We start from the raw sequence: 24,385 nt of genomic DNA on the forward strand, positions 1-24,385 counted from the left end.
GGGCGTGCACTAGCACCGAGCACGCGGGATGCACTAACACCGAGCCGATCGGGCGCGCTAGGCCCCTACGTAGCGAGCGCGGCATGCGGCACCTGCGTGGCGAAGTCGCGCGAGCCCGCGCCGTCCGCTTCTCCCGGCTGGTCGCTTGGCTGCGGCCCAGGGTTCATCTGCACACGACCGTCTGCACCCTCACTGCGATGTCGCTACCACCTCCCTCCCCGTAATACCCCGTCTACTTCTCTATCACTCTCAGCTTCACTTTTTTTCGCAATTCAACTAAAGAATAAATTTCTCTAACTCGTTTTTGCGTTATTTGTTTAGACTCGTTAAAGATAGTCATTTGTTACATAGAGGGGGACCTACAACTAACTGATATTAACCTCGTGACGCGATTTAGTGCGGTTTTCTTATGTTTAAACTTAAGATTAATCAAATAAAATATTTGCAATATTTACGCGGCAAATGTAAACGGCGTTAGCGCATCTGTACTAAAGGCTTCGAAAAAGCAGCGAAATAATAGGGGTAACGAGCAAATTATATCGACTAGGGCGAGTATGGAACGGTTCGGGTCAGAGGGCAGTGCCCGGTGGTCGGCAGTCGACGGTCGGCGTTCGCGGCCGATTGTTAGAGGTCGGCAGACGGCGAGCTAACGCGGTCGCGGCGCGGCGCGGACGCACGCAAGAGAGACAGATTCACGAGAGTGAAAACGTGCTCAGGCAGAAAGAAGCTTGCAGAGAAGCAGTAGAGAAGTGCAGAGCGGGACTCGGGCTCACATACAGTGGGGGCGGGAACAGTGGTATAATACAGGATTACAACATATTCCAATAACACATTATTAGGATCACTACTGTCTATAACGGTTCCAATCGCTCATTGAATAAAATATATCTAATTTTTTCTTTTAAAAAATCAAAAATATACACTGTTACAGCCAATCATATATTCATAGTATTTAGTAAAAAAATTAATCCAATATTATAAGGATTAGTAGGGTGTTAAATTATGTCGTGTTAGTAGATGTGAGCGGCCATGTAGTTAGAGCAGTGTTAGTGGTATAGTAGTTAATGGCACAGAGGTGGGAGTTAGAAGAGATGATGGCTTACATATACTTCCTCCCATTGTGAGACATATCTGACAAGCCTCGAGAGGCGCAGCAGCCGGACCAGGGACAGCAGCTTGGCCAGCCGCAATATCCTGAGCGCGCGACCGGCGTGGAGAATTTGAAAGCTTTCACTAAAGTCCTGCCAACATATCAAAAGCGAATTAAGTCCGCGGCGTACCTACCTCTTGATGCTCCAAAGAAGTCAGCATTTCCTCAGAGCACCGCATCTCGACAACTATACCTTTACAGATTATCGGTACGTGAAGTAGACATGCAATGTTGCTGCCAGTAATAGTCTCAGCCAAAGAAAAGTGCTCAAGCATTTAGTCAGATGCTTATGCATTAAATTATAATCAATTAATTTACAATCTCGAGTTCGTTGAACTATATCTTAAGTTAGTAAAAGCTGTTTAAATTTGTAATACTAAAGCTTTGAATAAAAACCAATTTATTGAAAAGTAATCTTGTAAATATTTTTGTACTTAAAAACGTAGTTGTCTATATAGTTACTTAATTATATAGAATAAAACATTACAATTTGGTCGTGTCTCATAACCATGAAAATAAATGTTAACGTACACCAGTGATTGAATAACTTTTTATAAAACCAAAAAATAAATATAGATATATCCGAAGCCAAGAAACATTAACATATGTATATAAAAGCTTTGTCAAAACATGCTTTGGTATTGCTTTGGTGAGAAGGAAAAGATCCAATTGAGATAAGATTTTTTTTAACAGAGGACGTGCTTAAGATCAAAAAATTAGAGAGGGGTTTATAAGAAGAAAAGAAAACATCGGTGCAAATATTACATTTTACTTCCGAAAGTGGCCAGTGCACAAAGAATAAATGTGCATTAAGAGACCAAAATACGAAAGGGGTTAGCAGCCCATACAATCATTTTATGTATTCGACCGTAAGTTCTTAAGGGCGAAGGAATTAATGTTTGATTCATATGGGTTACTCATGTTTTTCGTGCAGATAGAAGAAAGAAGGTGTAAATTACCAAAAGTAGAAGTAAAATTTATGCGTATGGATTCTTTAAAAAGGAAACTAGAGTGCCAATCAAACCTTTACTTTGATAGACCCTTAAATAACGCGACATCAACACGATGGCGCATTGTACGTTCTCGTGGCAGTCGAATAGAAATCACAATGAGAAACAAAACAATAATACAACTAAACCCAAAAACAAAATACAGTGTTTGCTATAAAAACAAATGAAGACCCAAGCTGAAACAGAACATCAAAACATAAAAGACAGTTAAATCTATAGTAAAAGAAACACGGCCAAATTGCAACGTACATTTACCTGATTGAAGATCAAGAAAATATAATCTAGTGGTATACTAGAGATGAGGTCCAGGAAGAACCAAGTCCTCAAATAATGCTTTGCTATTAACTTGGGGTCTAATATCACTTGCTCCGCATTATCTTGCTGCATTATTCCTAAAAATAGAAAAGTTTTCATTCAAATCGCTAGATAATTTTTTAGAGCGAATTTAAATTTTCAAAAATGTCTACTATCACACTCAAAATCTTGGCTTCTATGGGCGGTACAAAAACTTTTATTTAATAAAACGTACCTGTTCTAAAATTAACAACAATATCTATGAGGAATATGGTGTCAGATAGACAGTTAAAGGCTATCCAACGCGTGCTGAGGTCATCGTTGAAGAAGGAAATGGCAACAGGTAGGATGATCAGGTTTGCAACCAGCAGCAGCAGCATACATAGATCCCAGTAGAATCTGAAAGTAATCGAATCGTAGTATTAGATTTATGAAAAACACGTGATTGACCCAAATCAATTAACGACTACTGAAAACAAAGAAAATAGTGGTCGTAATAATTAATGAATTTCGTTATGTACATTATTTAGATATGGTTGAACTGCAATATTTTCGAGAATTTAGTTTCGAGTGAGTTTTATTTCTGCGTTTAATCACAGAGTTTTGTTCCGTGAACTTTGATAAAGTTTGTAGTTTGTAAAGCGGTTCGCATTCATAAACATCGACAGAAACTTATAAAGTTTTGAATTTATTACTTTCAACACAAATTATTTTTAGTAAGTATAGTTGTTGCCAGTTCTTTGAGTACAATTTATTTAATTCAAGTAAAAGTATAATATTATTAATCCTGTGCGTCGGTGGCTCAGGGGTTAATCACTTGATTAGCAATCTGCAGGTCCTGGGTTTGAATCCCGCCATGTACCATAGTGTTTTTGATTAATACAGATGTATGAACACTTATTCTACCTACGTTTTTACGGCGAAGGAAAACATCCAAACTGCACATATCTGAGTAGAAATTTAAAGATATGTGTGAAGTCAACCAACTCAAACTGGGCCAGCGTGATTGACTATCTAGTCACCCCTAACTCAGGGAAGGCTCCGAGCCCCTCGGTGGGGACGTATAGTGAGCAGATGATGATTATTATTGGATGGTGAAATAAAGCTATTAGTAGATTCAAATTTCATTGAAGTAATTAACTACACGACGTAACACTACTAAAATAGAAATATGAGATTGTAAATTTTATTACAATTGAAGAATTTGGAAATCGTTATAATTTATTTATTAATTAGCTGAAAATAAAGCAACCAGATTATAAGTCAAATAAGTTGGATAACCGATGAAAACATTACTTATATTATAAATACAAATCCATCCATCCAAACATTGGGTAAGTCTGGATGTTCATAAAAATATATATTTTTTTAATTTCACAGGAAATCTCGGGCGACAGCTAGTACAAAAATAAATAAATATATAAACAAATTCTAATACTAAATCTGAAATGATTCGAAGAAAATTCTTATTGCTTCAGTAAAATGTGTTGGTAAATTTAACATTTTCGTAGGAACAATTATTGCTTTCCGGTGTTGTAATGTTTTTATTGGCTACAAATTAAATCTGGCTCTGAATTGAATTTCCCAACGCTTGATTGTGAATGACGCATTTTTATTACGTTTTACATGTTATAACTAGCCTTGTTTATATTTTAAAACGAACATTTTAGATGGGAAAATACCTGTAGTAAAGTTTTATTTATTTTTCATCAATAGATTTTGGAATGTCAAATAAAAGAGGGTTTCTTCTAAGTTATATTTTTTGGAACCAATATAATGTTACGGTTTCGTTATCTTTATTTAAACAGACTTACGTTGTTTTTTTTTATATAGTGGCCAAGTTTAGGCCGAGTTACGAAAATATTCTTTAAATCGAGTCTCTTTATTTTATCATCGAATTTAAAATGACAATTAAATTATTTAGATGAGCTGCACTGCGACGAAGAGAAATTGAAATTAAAAACCATTAAAAAAATCAATAAAATAAAAAAAATGTGAAATATGCATTTACGAAGAAACATAAATTCTCATTCGTTTAATTAACTCTGATTCGATGCACTCGGCCATTCTGATGCATAATGCGTAAATGCGCAATCATTTGCGTCTAATGCATACGTTTCAATCTTCCATTTACTCTTATCGTAGCTTGTCCCATTAAACTACTAATAATATAAGTTTGAAAACCTTGCTTTATTTATGTACTCATCGTTTATATGTGTATAATCTATCACTAATTAAGATCTTCGACAGTTCTTCGACAGACCATTTAACATTAAAGTTATAGAAAACTAGCTGTAGCCCGAGACTCCGTCGGCGCGGAATTTAAAAAAAAACGTACTAAGTAGTGAGACTATGTTCTACATCTATGCCAAACTTCATCAAGATCCATTGAGTCTTTCAAGAGATACCGTCAAACAAACATCTATCCATCCATCTAAATTTTAGTATGAAAACCCATAAAATACATTCCGATATCCAAATAGGCTATTACCTCGATATTAGATGTTTGATTACTATCATTACTTACTTTCAGCTCATGTTAGCAGTTTTTTTTGAGCATACGTAACGTCCCTGGTCATTAAAAGAAATGGTTCATATAACTGACATAAAGAGCTGAGCCGTGACCGTAATGCCCTGGCCCCTGTTTCCTTATGACGGTATATAAGTACAGGAAATGTTTATATTTACTATCATGTTATTTATATTTTGATAACACATGTTTTGGTATATATAACACGATGATGAACAACGAAGTGTTGACATGTTTGCAACCAAAAGTGACTTCAATGACAATTAAGAAAAAATGATTAATTAAAAAAACCTAATTAATAAAAAAGCCTATGTGTTCTTCCAGACTATGTTCTATAACCATGCCAAATGCCATCCTGATCCGTTGAGCCGTTCTACCTTCTAACAAATATCCATTCGTCCATCCAAACATTCGCATTTATAATAATACGAGTAGTATTTCTATATATTATTGTAATTTTCCAAGTTCGTTTCCACATGACACCGGAAGCATATGAAGTGTCCGATAATAATTATTGTGGTAAGACATGATGTATTTAATGCAATCGAAGCAATATTTCAAATAATATTTTCCGCATCTTGCACGTGTCAGAACTAATCTTAGTACGTGATACATGCTTAGAATATGTAAATCGTATTAGACAAATTGTCGTTAGTGTCAGTTTAACAACAATAATTTCAACGTTTTTTTTAAATGACAATATGTTTTTTTTATTGTGTTTGACCAGTGGAAGTCCACGTTACAAGTGATCGATAAAGAACTTCGATATTCAATCACATTATATAAAACTCGTATAGAGTATTATCTTAAATCGCAGCCTCATCTTTGTAAATTTTATAAATCAGTATGAGAAATCTGACGCAATGAAAAAACATCTAACCACAAATTATACTCACGTTGTGAGTGTGAGTAATAGGTAAGTTCATACACGTGTCCATAAACGTTACGATATTTTTTAAACAACTTAAGACCCCTTTTCCACTAAGCGACTAGCCGCGTCATTGTTATTTTAATATAGAAATATCTTTTTTTAGCAGCTAGTTTTTTTTTATAGCAATAGGTTACAAACGCGCAAATGGCATCTGAATTAGCTAAAATAGCAATGACCGCTGCCGATACACAACTTTATTTGCATAACGTTGCCTACTGTTAACAAACATAAAGAAAAAAAATATAGCAGAAACGAACACTCATCAGACGAAATGCGGAATAACTTTTACTTTACGCCTGTCTTCTGTGTGGAAGTGGTATTGCACTGGGCGGCCTATTCATACAAAGTATGTTACTGCAGGTTCTACCACTGTTAATAAGCTAAACTAAGTAGTGGAGGGGGTCTTAAAGCCATATGGCTGAAGATAGAGGATGTTTATTTAATTTACAAGTCAATATTGACGTCACAATAAAAGTATCAATGATAAATTCAAAACAGATAATATTGCAACACTAGAAATTAATGATATTAATTAATTTCCGTTCGCGTCCGGGTTAAACGATTAAATTTAGTGCACGCGCAGTGACCCGTACCGCGTTGGCGCATTGCTAATGAATCAATACGAACAATAAAGTACGCTCTCGTATAATATTGACACTACAATGATCCTCTTTGCTACAATTAATCACGGTAATCTGCAAATTATATATTGAAATAATAGTTTAAAATACATCTCTTTTGTTAACTCTAGGATAAGAGTAAAAACGTGAAATGTAATGCTGAAGTTGTATCGTGTTATATACAGTCATTTCAGAGGCAACCTCGGGGACTTAAACCCAATTAAATGGAGTAAACCGCTCGACTAACACAAATATCAATATCAGAGTAATATTGACACGTTGATTTGTTATGAAATGTCAAGTTTTCATACTTTGATTACTGTTTGTAGGGAATAAATACTAATAATATGATTGGCGGATAATTTGTTTACAATGAAAATACCTTTCTCGGCAACATTATCAGTAAGTTTGATTTCTTTACGCTAAAACTTTATTTAAGCAGTCGCTTTGCTCAGTGTAGATTTTTCTAACCAAATCTGAAGTTAGTGAACATATCTTACGTTTGACATTTTTGATCCTACAGTCAAATTATTTTAAATAATTTTGTGGGACATAATTGTATTTTAGGGTAACATTGTATTATAAATAAATAAATAAAGATAATAAAGATAATAAAGATTTAATCAAAACGTCAATCCTCTTTACTACACTACAATTCCATTTAGTAGAATTGAAATTTCATTAAACCGTCACAATCGATCAATCGTAAACGGTATTTCCAGTTGAATATAAACTATTATTTTGCATATAAATTAGTAAAGAAATAATAACTATCAAGGTGATTGATTACAAATAAAAGCAATGTAATAACTACATGTTTTCCCGTATATAAAATAAATACGCATAAAATAATACCACCTTTAATATACATAAATAGGTGACTTGTGCAGAGTTGCATAACACCTAGTCATCTAGTTGATTACAATTCAAGGCATGTTGAAAAGATATTTTCCTGTGCTATTTTATTACGAACTTTATCTAGATTCACATCACTAACTCGACGTCACAATATGAAATATATTAGATTCTGTAATAACAGACATGATGTAATTAATTACTGTAATGTCTGCTTACAATAACTTGCACAAACACCTGGGACAAATGGTCTATCCATTCTTTTGTGAGACACGTCTTTGTTAAGTATATTTATATTTTAATATTAATTCAAGGAGAAACGTTGCGAATTTAAAATTACAATTTATTAACTTATTGCAAGATTATCCGATAGGCAAAGTTCTTTGGAAGTAGCAATATCGTAGTAAAAGGTCTTGTTGCTATTTTGCCAAATTCAATGTATTGATTTAGCATTTATAAAAAAGGTTAGCGAGGTTCGACAGTGGTGCCGGGGGTGTATGATTGTTTCACTACTCTCAGACCCGAAAACTAAAATGTGTTGGCCTAATATTTTATTCAATTTTAGCCCAAAGATAAAATATAGATGCAAACGTTTGTAAACTTTATTAAATAAAAGTCAGGTTAGAATTTAATATCTTAGAGCTATGACATTACATAGTTGGTTCTGGTTTAATGAAAAATTAAGAAAAATAAGAATCCTAGATTTGGACAATGGAATAAGAAATGGTATCCCCAAGGTAGATTTAATTAAGAGTGAGTTTATTGCGGTAACTTCTTCAAAGATAGACGCAATAATAAAAAAAATGTATTTATTCTCATACCAGTAATGCACGAAAGTACATATTCATTGTGTCAAGAATATCAAATGACTGATGTTATAAACGGGAGCGGAAAGCGATAGGTCACGTTATTGTGTGTCCGAGACGACAATACGAGAGCACTCCGTCGGGTCTCGGCCGAGTATTTGATGTCAATATGACTGACTTGATACAGGCAATTTTTATTCTTATTCACGTTAAATATTTGTAGGGACCTGTATCAAAGCTGGATGGTTTATTAAAGTTTCACGTCCTCTCTCATCTGTGTGAGAGAATTGCGTCCAACAATGATGATGTTATAAATTTTATACGACTTGACATTGAGAAAAAGTTTATAACAGCTATACTATTACTACATCTTACTAATATTATAAATGCGAATATTTGGATGGATGGATCGATGGATGTTTGTTTGAAGGTATCTCCGAAACGGCTCGACGAAACTTGATGAAGTTTGGCACAAATATAGAACATAGTCTGGAAGAACACATAGGTTACTTATTAAGTTTTTTTAATTTCGCGCGGACGGAGTCGCGGGCGATAGCTAGTATTTTATAAAAGTCAAAATTAGTTCATATGACATTATTATATAATAACTAGCTGTCGCCCGCGACTCCGTACGCGCGCAGTTAAAAAAATGAAAAATAGATGTTGGCCGATTCTCAGACCTACTGAATATGCTCACAAAATTTCATGAGAATCGGTCAAGCCGTTTCGGAGGAGTACGGGAACGAAAACTGTGACACGAGAATTTTATATATTAGACTAGCTATCGCCCGCGACACCGTCCGCGCGCAGTTAAAAAAAAATGAAAAATAGATGTTGGCCGATTCTCAGACCTACTGAATATGCTCACAAAATTTCATGAGAATCGGTCAAGCCGTTTCGGAGGAGTACGGGAACGAAAACTGTGACACGAGAATTTTATATATTAGACTAGCTGTCGCCCGCGACTCCGTCCGCGCGCAGTTAAAAAACAAAAAAAAAAAATGAAAAATAGATGTTGGCCGATTCTCAGACCTACTGAATATGTTCACAAAATTTCATGAGAATCGGTCAAGCCGTTTCGGAGGAGTTTGGCAACGAAAACTGTGACACGAGAATTTTATATATTAGATTTTGCTTTAACCTATAAATTAAATAGCTATTAGTCGTTTGAATTTGAACTCTGCATAGTCGGCGACGTGGGAGAACACATCTGGAGTAGGGAAGGGTCACATTTCGTCGGTAAATCGTTTTGTTTTCTGTCACTTTAATGTTCAAAGGTTTACATTTGTTATGCTCTGTTGGGGTGAGTACAATAAAGCTGTCTTTAGTTTAGGACCACACAACGTAAGGTCTTATACCCTTATCGAAACTCTTTTTGTTAGCTAACGTCCGACAAAATCTAATTTATGTAGAGCCATGATGTAAAAATTACTTAAGTTAAATTGACTTCTGTCTCGAAGTATAATTATATTGAATTAGTTATTATAAATTGACACATGTGTTATCTAACACTAACATAAACAAATATCCATAAGGAACATGCACTTAAAAGCTAAAAATCCCATCTATGTTCTTACAGCTATAAAATAAATGTTGGTCATAAAAGAAATGTACACTTTACTTGTGCGCTATTACGGTAATGTTAAAGAAACTTTTTCTCTTCTATTTTATCGTCGTAATAGCAAAAAACAACGCATATACTAAACTCGAAAAATTATCCATGAAGAATTATTTTTTGTTTCAAGCTATTTTTTTTATCAAAAACTAAGACTCGTACCGCACGTCCTTTGTTCTAGACTTCTAAATTATTAAAATATACTACAACAATACATAGTAATGTATAATACATAGCTATCTTCTAGTCCATCATTACAGATTCGTTATAGTTGAAGGCTTCATTCATGTTTTGCAAGCGAAAAAGATTAGTTATTTATTTACATCTACAAACGTGATTTTTTGACATTTCAATCAATACTTTTTTTGATCGTCTGAAACACTATTTATTTGATACACACAAACTAAGACCGCTAAATGGGAAGCTTTGGGGTATTTGAATTGCGTGAAAATGTCCTCTTTAATAATTATGTCCTTAGAACAGTAATCGTGGTAATAGGGTAAAGAGAAGGAAACGGGATGTACGCATCCTGTCAAAGCATCTTACCTCCGGTTTTTAAAACCAGTATACTGGTTTCATTGTGACAATAAACGGAACGTCGTCCGAATTATACTGACCCCAAAGGACTGCTAAAAACGGTTTTTCAGCCGAGGACGTTTATTTCCTACCCACTTTATATACCTATCTATTGCGGGTAGTCCTGTCACGAAACATATAAAACCTTGTTAGGCATAGAAATAGATAAATGAATAATACAAGACAGCTACAGTATAGTCAAACAACGATATATGGTACGGGGCGCTGCTATCGCGGTATTCTTAAAGAAATATGTAAAACCTGCATGGGAATACAAAAAGGCATAAATAAAAAAACACTACAGTACGTTTAACCACCGGGTCAGATATCCTTGTCGATTTATTGTGGAAAACGTGTCATGCATAGGTGCTAAATTATAGGCCTTATGATTATTGTCGAACGATATTGGCTCTTAACATAATTTAATTCCATAACTGTACACTGGTTATATTATTAGTGGGATATTTTAGATCCGTTTACAATTTACATAATGGAACAAAGCTTGTTTCCGCAACGGATAACACAACGGTTACCAACAATATTATGTCTGCGGAAATGTAAGCAAACATACGAGCTAGTTGTGAGCGTTTATAATGTTTAATGCTGAGGTTACGGCTGGATAACTGATATTAGTGGTGGTATAATTTTCACATCTATTGTGTACATTTATTTTGTATTTCCACTAACGAAACACCTGCATGAAACATGTTGTAATCTCTCTTGTAATCTCTGTTTTTGTTTCAAAGAAAATTACGATTATGTTTTATATAAGAGTTCAGAAATTAACTGCACTAATCCAAAAATATAATTAGACACGATTAAGTTAAAAACGTGTTTTAAATTTTGACCGCTTGTCATTGGTAATATGTTCGTTAACGAGGTTGTAAGAGTATCTTGTAGTATCCTTAAATATTCACCAAAATCGCTTCCGGTGGAAGTGTTTTGTTATTTAAGTGTCAAGATACGATACACATGACTGCATATAAATATATAATACCTACTACTAGCTTTTACTCGCGACTCCGTCCGCGCGGAATAAAAAATAGAAAACGGGGTAAAAAATATTCTATGTCCGTTTCCTGGTTCTAATCTACCTGCCCACCAATTTTCAGTCAAATCGATTCAGCCGTTCTTGAATTATAAATAGTGTAACTAACACGACTTTCTTTTATACATATAGATGTAAAAAATACATTAAGCTTTGAAACAATAGCGTGTTTTAATTCGTTGTCGTAAATACCACTGTTGTTATTTTCACACTAAAGTTCATTTAACCAAAATAACAAAGATGATAAAATAAACTGTTTTAAATGTCGTGACACATTGAACAGTTAACGATCCTGTAAAACACTTACATAACACCTATTGTAACAAACTTAAGTAACTAATCGTGGGTTTCTGGGAGCAGAATCCACGTTTAAAACTTTTGTAATATTACTAAAATTTTTATTTCATGACGTTGAAATGTATTCGTACTTATTCATAAGATGTTTTTGCTTTCTTGTGTTAATTATTTTGACTTAAAAGTTAATAAAGTCAAATCATATAAAGTAAACAAAAAATAATAATAAAATATATTAATATTTATGGGAGTACGTTTATTCAAATGGTGCAAAATTATTTATAAATGATTTAATTTATTTATTTTTAATTTAAATTAAGTTTTAAAATAATAAATTATTATTATTATTATAATGATCCGTTTCTTTTGACCTGATTATTTTTATCGCAATCATCTTTTCATAAATTTTAAGGTTTTCGTGATCTTTATCGACAGTTTATAATGTAATTGAGTGTAGTGGACGTATTGGAGTGAAGAGTTTTGGCGTTGGCAAAGGTTGGAGAGGGCTCGAGAAGAAAGCTCAGAGGCTGAGGTGGCCACTTCAGGAGGGACGACGCTACCTCAGCGGGTCCCTCCCACTTAACCTTATGCCATTGTTTCAATATTCAAGGCTGCCGCGTTGTTTATACGGCAGAAATAAAACTGTGCACACAAAAGGCGCTATGAATAATCTTAGCTCATATTCCCGGGTAATGTTGCAAGGCGATACGTGAGCGACTATACCAACATTACCTTTTTATTTTAAAGTTTCCACGTTTAAGATCATATATGTATTTAACACTTATAGATCGTAAAAAGAGCATTTTTTGTATCGATATGTCGGCAATTTTGTAGATAATGTTTCAAACATCTTTGTATAGAAAAGAAAAAGATAAACCTTTAAATATTTACTGAAATAAATTTTCATTCGAGTGTATATTTTTAACTGTAGCTAGTATTAAAGCTCAAAGGAAAGAGCACTTTACACAACTTTGTAAATAAATATTTATAGTCGTGATTTCCAACTTTGCATACGTTACGTATGATATAAAAAAACACGGAAAAATATTTTTACATTAATTTGTAGCTGTGACGTAATAAGTTTTAAGGATTCAGTATAGTTCAAGACAAAGGATGCTATAATCTTTTTACCCATTTGTCGTCTCAAAACTTATACGCAAATGTCGTGATAAGTTTTGTAATTAATAACCAAAATATAGATAGATTAAAATAATGTTTGTCGATATTTTATTTGAAATCATAATGAGTAATGCAGACGGCATTATATTATACCAAAAATGAAGCCTGTGTCATTGAATTATAAAATTCTTTTTTGCACAACATAATTGTGCAAGAGATATTTATATTATAGCGCTGCAACAAAAACTATTTTTCATCTAATCTTAATATAATATTTAAATCGTATGTTTTAGAACGAATACATATTTCATGCTGATAATAAGGTTAAATAGTGAACATGGATTTTTTCTACTTACATTAGTGAAGTTAAAATTCCTTTCGTATTAACTTTAAATATAAAAATATTTTATATACCACACACTACAACGAATATGAACGTGACGGATTTAAATCAATGGTATTTTTATCTTGAAATCGTATGCCACACTTCTTTGTCATCAAATTCAAATCATGCCGTTTTTTATCTCTATTCAAATTATCATTTCATTTAAAGATAAGTATTAGTTCTAAGTGTATAAATATGTTTTCTTACTTTAGAGTTACGTAATTCAATTTTATAGTCTTACAGAAATCTTAGCTCATCTCTATCGACATCAATTCGTTATTTTCCAAATCAAATTCAATTGTAATTCACGACATGCTATTTCACAGTATAGTTACATATGGCCATTGTTGCAAAGTTTATAGTTTTGACGTGCCGCGACGGTCTATGCCAAATTTATATTCAATTGTGTCTAACCGTTGGTTTCTGAGTCCAAAATCTCCGTTTAAAACATATTGTTACCTCTGTCTTGTCAAAGATAATGACCCCTGTCATATAACGATATGTTTTATACAGAGATTTTGGATCAGAAACCCACGGTAAGTATTGTCTAATAAATGTAAACGCAATGATGTAACATGCAATCCACAATTACTTTAACAAAATTCCATTATAGTTTTTATACATCATCTAATTTAAAGCCTAAGACTTGTTTACAATGTTTTGAAATGGAGGCACACATTTATACTCAAAAAATGTTTCTGCAAATGCCTGACTACTATACTATTTTATTAGTACGATCCGAATACCAATATGACGTAAACATCTCTCTGGCATATTGTTTCGCAACATAATGCTATTTCAAATCTGCTTCAATAAATTCATTGTTGATTCAATGAAAACAAACATATTTTAGTTAAACTGAAATCATGCGTACTGCAATTTTTTTTTATTTGTAATTTAAATACCAGAATTCTGATATTTAAAAATTAATTCCTTGTCTTAGGTAGAAATAAATACTCGTATTTATATCTGTAGAGGTCAGTGACTTCAATATTATATACTCGTAGATGTGAGTGATGAATCCAATAGTGTATTTTTCATTTCATTTTGCATTTCAAAGTTCATTTGTTGAATATTATTTTAAATTGTAAGGACGTAAGATGTCATAAGATATTATTAACACGATGCATGTTAAATAAATGAATCATCTTTGTTAAGTTGCATGATGTAATTAATGAATGTACCATGTCTGCTACCATTCCACGAAGAGTTTTAAAAAGTAAAGAAACTCTGTATTATGTGCATATAATAATTCACGTTAAAAGGAAAAAATATTATTCTTATAAAGAGGTTTATTCCGAAAAGTAAAACTTTGGCGATTGATAAAAGACGTTTTTGTTAACTAGTATTCGCTCGAGATTCCGCCAGCGTGCAATTAAAAAAAAAAAAATTTAGCAGCCCATTTGTTCTTCCATGCTATGTTCTATATTTATGCCAAATTTTAGCGAGATCCATGCAGTCGTTCTGGATGATACCTTCAAACAAATATCTATTCATCCATCCATACATCATTACATCCAAACATTCGCATTTATAATATTGGTAAAATATAGTTTAGATGTACACTTATTTCAAAATTCACCATTTATAATTAAATTGTTATTTACTATTACTTATATATTTACACAACTTATTATATACTAATATATTTCCATTTACATTAAGTTGAAATTTTATATTTCAATATTAAAGGATCTTAACAACAAGATTTACGTGTGAATTTACTCAAAACTCGTCTCTAATTAGGACATGACCTTGCCTTAATATTAAATAGAAGCTCCAGAAGGAAATTGCAATATCAATATTTAAAGGCCTACGGTACGTACGAGTACTTTCGCCGCCGCTAGTTCCCGAAATACCTGACCCTTAACTGGCTTACTTACTATTTTATTAAGGTCTACCTTTCTACAGGTACCAGTACGACAAATAGATTAGATCTTAACAGACACAATTTGATTTGTTATAAACCATTCACACAGAGATGAACGTACCTGAAAAAAATTATTAAAAACTTATATGTGTTGTAATCTCTCTTGATAAATAGATAACAAAAATAGTCCAGATATACTGTGATAAATAAAATCTATAAAGCAAAGAAAGTTTTACTTATGATTCTGAACGACCCACTGTTCATTAAGCGTACAAACACCCATCTATTTTATCTATCTGTGACGCTGTTATAGTTCTTAATTAAAACTTTCTCTACAGCTGGCCATAAAATATCGCAACAGAGATAGTATAAATGACTCTTCGTTTAGTATGTCTTTTTATTTTCTTTCAAGGATACTAGGACTACAATGAGCTTCGGTGGCGCAGGGGTTAAGCACTGTGTAATCATCAGTCGTGGGTTGGACCTCCGTCATGTACGAATTAACGTAATAAGTTACTGCAATACTTAATACTTACTAAGAAAAACATTGTGATGCAGCTTGCACATATTGCATGCATTTAAAGATGTATGAATTCAACCAATCCACAAGGGGCCAAGTAAGGCTAAGGCTAAATCCTAACTTGGCCGACGTACATATATCACTTTAATTTAGTCTATATTAGCTAACAACAACATCGCTTTGATAAATTATACAAAAAAAATTAACATAACAACATTAAAAAAATATTCATTGTTTTTAAAATTAAGGACATCGCCGATTAATTTTAAAAGTCAACTATCCAATCTGTGCACATGTTTTTTTAATGTTATTCAATATAAAGCTCAGAAAGAAGTACTGCTATTATTTAAGGCGGTCGTGCATGATGCTTAAAGCTGAAGTAACCTTCGGAGGCGTATATAATAACAATGTAGCTTGGAACGGCGAACGTTTGGGCGTAACAAGAGAGTCAATACAAAGGAGTTCGTGCAATATTGAATATTAAAGCTACGAGGAAATTGTTATTCATATCTTGATAGAATCACTCTCTACACTAAAAAATCTACAATTTTTTCCTTTGCATCGTTTTGTGTAAATGATATTTTCAATGCCCCAAAAATGTACTGTTAATTTTATCTCTCTTGAACCAAAATTTCTTTAATCCCGCAGAAAATTAACATAACTAAAGTATTAGGGATAAATTACCAACATAGTTTCACTACGCAAATCCAGTCTCTATTTTAACCGCTACAAAGAACATATAGTCTATATGCCATAGTCTTTTTATTATTTACAGCTGGCAATGTGTCATTAATCATACAACGCGGTTCCTTTACGACGTAAACACGAGAATGCTCGTAATCTTCATGAGTCAATTGAAGATTGTCTTTGCTTACTATCTCGCTTCCATTTTTAATTGTTGACAGCCATGTTCAAACAATCTGAATTTTACGAGCATGCTAAATGAGTATTTGTGGCTCTAAAATATTGTACATGTTAGTGTCAATGTTTATTTTAACTGCCTTAACAAAATGTAATGATATCTCAATTTTTTCAAGGCAAATGATCTCTCATTATTATTCTTCAATAACTATGTTTTATTTCAACATTTCGATTTAATTTTAATATTATTGTGTATGTTTGCATTGTATTAAAAACTTCGTGAATCGAAAAATACAAAAAATCAACTTTGAATATTAAATTGCTGTTTAAATTGTATCTTAAACGTTAGTTTTAGTGTAGAAAAGATTGTCTTTATCTGACATAAGATAGTAAATTTAAAAAAAGATACAGACCCCAAAAGATACATAGAGTAAAAAATAAACATTTTCGCAGTCTATTTGACGGATTAAATAATTTTAATGTAACATGATATGGATAGGTATCTTTCCTAAATATAGCGCGTCATAAAAATCGATCACGCGTGTCAATCGAAGATCAAAGTTGTAAATGCGACATGACCGCAAATGTGGTACAAGGTCTTTATAAATGTCTAGGGGACAGATGAGACGGCGTTTGTAATAGAGCTTTCACGTGTACAGTAACGTGTATTTCTGCAATAGACAATTCTATGTGTTAGTACAGTAAGTATTTACAAATTAATTAAAAAATGTCACTACACATAATTATTAAAAAATATATTTTGATATATTTTGTCGTAATCCGTAGTGATAATTTTTATTTAAATCATACGAAAAGAACAATATTGAGGCGGTCGAATCCCGCGAAGAAAAAAATGACGTGAACTATCAAATGCTTTAAGTTTTATGTTTAATAAAAATTTAAAAGATTACATTTACTTTTTGATACATTTGAAGCACTCGTAGTGTATTTAATAGTTTGAAAATAGACCAGATCACTGCGTACTACGTTTTCAATGATTGATTCATTATTTTCTAAGAATTCACAACGGCCTTGATGTTCATTTAACAAAAAGTCAATGGTAAATTTAAACAAATAAAAACTCAGTTTACATTTAACGAAACCGTAACTATAAATAATAAGGTATTTCTTTCATTGAATTATTGTAAAAAAAAAATATATTTTTGATCAATAGAAAAAAAAATGTTTGAAATAGCTCAGATTGTTTGAAATATCCATAAAAACATATTATCGTCTCACTTTATTCACAGAAAATGAATGGCAATATAATGTATTTCTGTGCGTATTTACCATTTAATCTCATTCAATCAATATAAACAACAAAATATTTACTATTGTAAAGAGACAGCGCAATAAACAAATTGGAACAAGTGGAACATGCGTAACTCCTCATTCGTCAGGCAAATTTATTGGAAGTATTCAAGCGATGAATTTTTCATTGTTACTCCGTCCGATGTAAGGCCGGCGCGGCGGTTGGCGCGATGTTGCAAGCAGACTACATGAATTTCAAATTTAAGGTACATCACGCCCGTGTTTTCTGTGCAGTTAAACAATTCCGATGAATAATTAATATACACTACTTTTTCCAAACATTTTAAGTCAAAATTATTGATACTGTTTACCCCAATTATGAACGAAGACCTATAAAGTAACATTGCCATGATTAAACAATAGAAAATTTGGAAACATATATCGTCTACACATATCGTATACATCAACCATACGCTAATCACTATGAGTGTGCTGTTAAAGTAAAAATTTAGTTGATAACCAAACAATTGCTCGGTTGTTGTTAAGAACTAGATTTAGCTAACGTGAACCGAACGAGGCGATAGTCCTAATAATACGGTAGTGTACAGGACCTTGGCATTGGATTTACTCTCCCGTTCATACAACTAGTTATGTCTTAATCCATTGGCCGGATTTCCTGGATTTCTATCCATCAGAGCCGCTTACTGCTTGATTGCTGATAAATTTCTTATTAAAAAAGTTTTCATTATCGTTTACGGCTGTTATAAAACTTTCACTCTTTTGTAACTATTTCGTTCAATTAGTTATACTATTTTAACTGATTATTAAAATTAAATGCTCTAGATATTTATTTGGAAAGTTTAATACGGATTTGTTGCTGTAAATTTTCTAATAAAATCTTTTTAAAATGTTGGTTTTAATTTGAATTCTGATAAAAAATAAGTTTGAGGTTATTAATGAATTAACATCGTTGGTTTCATCAAGTACCATTTGATATATATGTTTAAAGAATATATAAGACTTGAGTAAAGTTGACCGAAAGTGTATTCGCCATTTGTTTTTGAACAAACTTATCAGGTTCTTAAGATTGTATCATTTCAGTCATCGATAAACTTGATCCGATAAAATAGTGAAATTATACCAAACGATTCTCATTTCAAAACGTCGATTTGTCCGTCACAAGAATAGTTATATACTCGTAAAACTGGCAGCACTATTCACGTAACGAGCGGTACGACGCATGCATTGTATTGCCGTTGGCCGATGCGTCGCCCGCCATTGTTCCCGCAGTAACACAATGCCTTTTGACGAACATGTAACGTTGTCGATTTTATTAATGGACTACTGGCATGCTATTTATGGTATTATTCCTATACTCTTCAATACCATAAACTGGAATCACATAATTATTAAACGCCATTTTAACGTTCATATAACTAGATCAATTCCCAACTGACAGGAGGGTTGATTTCTGCGTGGTATGTATCACCTAGCTTAAACGGCAGAACCAATTTTGGCTAATGAGTTGTCTTTCGAATCGTATGCTTTAGCAGTGTGTTTTAAAGGTACATTTAGTTGGATTTATTGATAATTATTAACTGTTTTTTTTTTTATATAAATCGAACAAACTGTCCTTTTAGTGAATTCCGACAATGTTATTTTACTTATTCTAACAAATTATCAACGTTATTAAACAAAAGATCCATTTTGTTATGGCATTGATAAACTATATCTCCTAGAATTGCTAATTATAAAGATAAATCCTAAGAATAAATGTGAAAAGTAGCGCAAAAAGGTCATTTTTATGTTAGCCAGAAGTAGTGAGGTATTTTAATTTTGATGTATTGTACCTTTTATATTACATTTGACCATACTATAATGTTTTTATACAACATTTTGACAATTCGATTATCGAGTTATAAGTATCCTGGCACTTTTTTATATACTCAAAAAACAATTTAATATTTTAGACCAGGGATGTCGAACCTTGATGTATCCACGTGCCATTTTTCTAAAGAAATGTTTAAGGATGTAAATAGCAGATGGCCATCAAATAATTTTTACTTTGTAACATTCTGTAACGTTACCATCGGTCGCATTCGCCTGTTTGCCTAATTCACACTTTTTATGTATAATAAAATAATACATAGCGAGTGATGTGCCCAAAATATTTGCGTGACATTAATAGCAAGCGTGCCAATGGTTCGTCATCTCTGTTTTAGGCTGTCATAATGAAACTGCATAATTTTTTTATTTAACAATTATTTTTATATATTTGATATTTGTATGTACTAATGGTTATATTTGTAACTATTTTAATGGTTTCATTAAAATCGTTACTATGGTTCATTAAAATGGTAACTATAAGGCAGAGCTTGAATGTAGATTTAGCGAGAGAAATCTGACAATTTCCAAAGTGCGTTGATGCGAATTAATCGGTCTTGCATCTGTATCTAATCGCGTTGCCACTGCGAGCTGCGAGCAATCCGAGCGGAAGCTGTCACCTCGCTTATAAACGATAGCGCGCCGCCACTCGGAAATTATGTTAATGACTGCCAATCACTCGAGGCTCCGATCCAATACGTATACCTATCGGAAAATAAACCTAATTCTAATAGGAATAAAGTTTATTTTACCATTTCTGCTGCGACTTGACTAGTAACTGAGGTTGCAATGGTCAAATTAATTACTTGTATGCATGACATTCTAGTTCTACATTGGACCAATATTAATGATTACGTTTCGAAATATTACTTATAATCATCAACTTGCTGCAGCTTTGGTTAAAATACCCAAGCCAGGGTTGCTTACTAATCGTGAGATTTATAGAGATAGAGGCTTAACAATATGTTTTTTTTAAATGCTTGGTGAAGAAATTTTCAAATCCGTATATATTTATTTAATAATTCGATAATGCTAGAATTAATTAAAATATTAACTATGCCATGGCGCTATCGCCGTGACCCGCTCTGACCTCTGAAACCTCAAAAGTCTTTATTTTATAAATTATATCTTGAGATGAATAATGTTTGCAGTAAATAATTGCTTCCTTATAAATAATAAATTAATAAAAGTCGCCGACACTATTGTATTACAATACAATACATTACTTATAGGTTAAGGGAAGCAGAAATAAATTACTTTGCTCGATTAAACATTAAATCAAGATTACATTGCACTAAAATAAATATTATGTTTGAACAAATATTCATGTAACTTTAGTAGGATTCGGTAGTAAGAATCTATTTTCTTTTTTTTTATGAAATCAAATTTTCTGTTTGCACTTTCACATACGTGTGTTATTTTAACTTTGATTTATGTAAGTTGTAGTCATAGAACTTATTAATTCAATTCGTTTGAAGTACAGCGGTTTTGCAAGTGAGACCGGGGATGAATAATTCCGCATTCCGTCCGGCGTCGCCGCGGCATTTAATACGACAGTTTCAGTGAATAAGTAACAAGCTTCCGGGCGTTTTATACGAATTTTTAATGTACAGCTAATTACCATTTGTGGCCTAAATTGAGCTCGTAAGTCCGCCTTTGTGAATCTATTTACTTATCTTTTATATCCGAACAGTTTTTACGAGTTGAAATTTTATATAATCTTAAATTTTTATAGCTGAATACGGAAAGACCATAAAAATAAGGAAGAGATGAATATGGTTGGTAAACACAAAAACGTGGTATAATAGTTGCAGATATTTAATCTGAATATTTCTGGGACATAGTCACTTTTTCCATAATATATTTAAAATGATCAATATTGGTAAAAATAAGTTGAACATTGCTAAGAAATAGCTGACTGCATAGAGACTATATTTACGCAATTTATTAATTTTATATTGAAATCTGACTCTAATGCTTTGTGTTCTGTGGTTTGATAGTGGGTTAAGTATAGGCAAATCTGTGTTATATCCAGCTTTTATTTAGATTAGTCAATCAAACCTCGAAATGTTTGAGTCTAACAGCAATAATAATTTGTAATCGTACAATGTACAATCACAGACAGTTAGCTTTCAGTTATATGCGATTCTCGCAATGGATATTTAAAGTAGACGAGTTCCAGACGTTGCGGACGTCGTAACCAAGAGGATACGAGCAACACAGTTGCAAAAACTGTTTTATTGCAAACGTGATAGCTCTTTATGTTTAACTGGTCGTAAGTCTCGCCGCGTCCAATATATTACAGAATAAATATTTAATGTTTTGTGAAATCGTAACAAGATTGGTTACATTGTTTCGAAGCAATCGATACAAGCACTTGAATCTGTTTATAGTGCTAAGACAATGGAACCAAATCGTTCGTCGACTGAAACGACTTTTGGAAAATAAAAAGTTGTTGAATGATTTTTCCCTCCTAAGGCGAAAATGTAGCTAGATTAGTTTTTTTAATTTTTCTTTTAATGACTGTTTTTTTATTTGTATTAATTTAATAAATACGATACGGCAAAAATAGAATACGGTAATACTTAATACATTCATTTGTAATGCCCGGAGAACTCACTAAGTGCTACTTAGAATTAGACAGAACTTGGAAAAGTACATACCTAAAACTACTACACGGATGGATGACCCAGTGGCCGGCCGCTTTCTGCCTGATGCGCTCCTTCATCAACGCTTTTTTTGAACCGAAGAGTTTCATTGCTAGCTTGTTATCGGTCGGCTGAAAGAGTGCTTGCAGCTGGTTGCGCAGGAAGCCCTGCTTGGCGTCGGGCGCGGGGGGCGCGGGCTCCACGGGCGTGCCGTACAGTGACACATCGTCCAGACCACCGAAGTGGACCTTGCCGGTGCCGCTGCCCTGCTTCAGCGACATGTCGGCGTCGCCTGCGAACAATAAATACAATCAATAGAGGCACAAGCTACAATTGGATAAAAAGTTGCTATTTTACAAGATGTTACTTCATATACATCCCTCAATTTGGACAATCACGGAGAGAAAGAAAGGAAAAAGACTAATCATAGCACCAAAAATTAAGGGAAAATAGTTAAGAAATGGTAAAGAGAAGGATATAGTTATTTGATACAATATACAATAGGTGTACTCTTCATATAGACTGTAATGATTGAAGATGCATGAGAACTATAAAATTCATATGTTTGGCCTAGCTACTACGGCTGTTTAGGTAAATGAGTAGAAAACGCCTTGAAGTAGCGAAGAGCGAGTGCGTCAGTATATGGAAATAACGCATGACGTCGTCTTTGTAATCGTAATGATTGTTCGGGTCGGTGGGCGGTGGAGTACAGTTAACCAAGTGTAAGGTTCAGTATGGGTCGCAAAGGTCGATTTCGAAATGCATTTATTGATTTCTTGTTTGCGAATACGATACGTATAAGAAGAAGAGAAGAATCAATGCCAGAATTTATGTAAAAAGATAGTCATGAAACTAAAGGGAAAATGTACCAGATAAAACGACGTTAAACTAATTAGCAATTTACTTAAAAAGATGAAGTTAAAAGTGCACTGGATAGTGCAGAAGAAAATACAATCTGTGAGGATGATGTACAAAATGAAAATATTTAATTTCTGTGAATCCCTCGGGAGTTTAGATTTTATAACAATAGTTATTACACACATATGTAAAGTTACGGCATTACTTTAATATATACAGCACAAGTTTTATACACTGTAACAAAAAACAAGGTAATCTTTCTAGTTTTTGTGTCTGTTTCGTTTCGTAAATTGAAGAATATGATTATCTACAAAATGCAAAATACCAGCTGCATAAACTACAATAACAAAATTCAGATATCAAAATGAATATTTTGCACAGAGTTAAACTATTTAAAATGAATTAGTATGCGTTAAGTTCAGAGATTTGTTCATTGCAAGCTATCTAAAAATATTATAATGACCTTCATTGATAAGAAACAAAGCAGTTCATATTATTGGACATATTGTAATGTGTACAGAAATATTGTAAAAGGACATGTAAATAAAGAATGAAATTGTATTGATACAATTCTTGGCAAATATTCGCAAAAGCAGAGAAATTGCTTTTTTTATTTTTACATGAAAAAAGTTATTTTTCAATAAACTTATGGTGTAGTTGTAGAAGTTTGGTTTTACCTAAATTTAAATTTCTCGAACATGATATTATTTACAGTTAACTGTTAATGTGTGCGTAAATAATTAAGGTTGATTAACGTCGCTAAAACAAAGAAATGGAAACAGAAGCTGACTGGGGAATCCCCTAATTTTGATTAAGAAGTTTGGCTGAGCTGTAAATCTATATTTCCTATGAAATGTAATGTAACCATTTAATATCGTGAAATAAACAAAACTTCGCGTGAAAGGCACAGAAAAAACACTTATTTTAATCACTAAATGGTTACACAAAAGCTCTTCCAAAAATTATCATGATTTTAACAAAAAACATAAAAAACCTGTTTTAAATATTTTTGGAGAAACTATATAAGTAATATAATAAAAAGGTATGTAAATATTAAATATGATTTAAGGAAGTAAAAAGGATAAAAAGTACAAGGTTACTACGCGGTGTTGCTAGCAGACACAATGTCGCCAGACACGAGAAAACATTATAAATATTAATATGACACTGAGTATGTGTTGTTTTTTTACCTAAATATTCTTTACAAAAACTTCTTTCTGATGCATGAAACTGAATGCAGTGTAAAAAAATTAAGAATTA

At 32.8% G+C, this 24,385-nt stretch overlaps 1 protein-coding gene across 8 annotated transcripts in view; it reads right to left on the bottom strand.

Moving 5' to 3' along the window:
* LOC106711182 (potassium/sodium hyperpolarization-activated cyclic nucleotide-gated channel 2) overlaps positions 1-24,385 on the bottom strand; it is a 138,330-nt gene that overhangs the window by 3,735 nt on the left and 110,210 nt on the right. For 6 of the 8 annotated variants that reach the window (XM_045681694.1, XM_045681693.1, XM_014503431.2 and 3 more), the window contains 4 exons: positions 22,283-22,559; positions 2,690-2,853; positions 2,410-2,552; positions 1,104-1,241 (listed from right to left, as the gene is read on the bottom strand). In XM_045681694.1, the coding sequence (XP_045537650.1) occupies positions 1,104-1,241; positions 2,410-2,552; positions 2,690-2,853; positions 22,283-22,559 (722 nt within the window). The remainder of the gene's footprint in view (positions 1-1,103; positions 1,242-2,409; positions 2,553-2,689; positions 2,854-22,282; positions 22,560-24,385) is intronic. The other 2 variants (XM_045681695.1, XM_045681697.1) reach the window with 1 other exon arrangement.

This window comes from Papilio machaon, chromosome 16, assembly GCF_912999745.1.
Source record: "Papilio machaon chromosome 16, ilPapMach1.1, whole genome shotgun sequence".
Classification (NCBI taxonomy): domain Eukaryota; kingdom Metazoa; phylum Arthropoda; class Insecta; order Lepidoptera; family Papilionidae; genus Papilio; species Papilio machaon.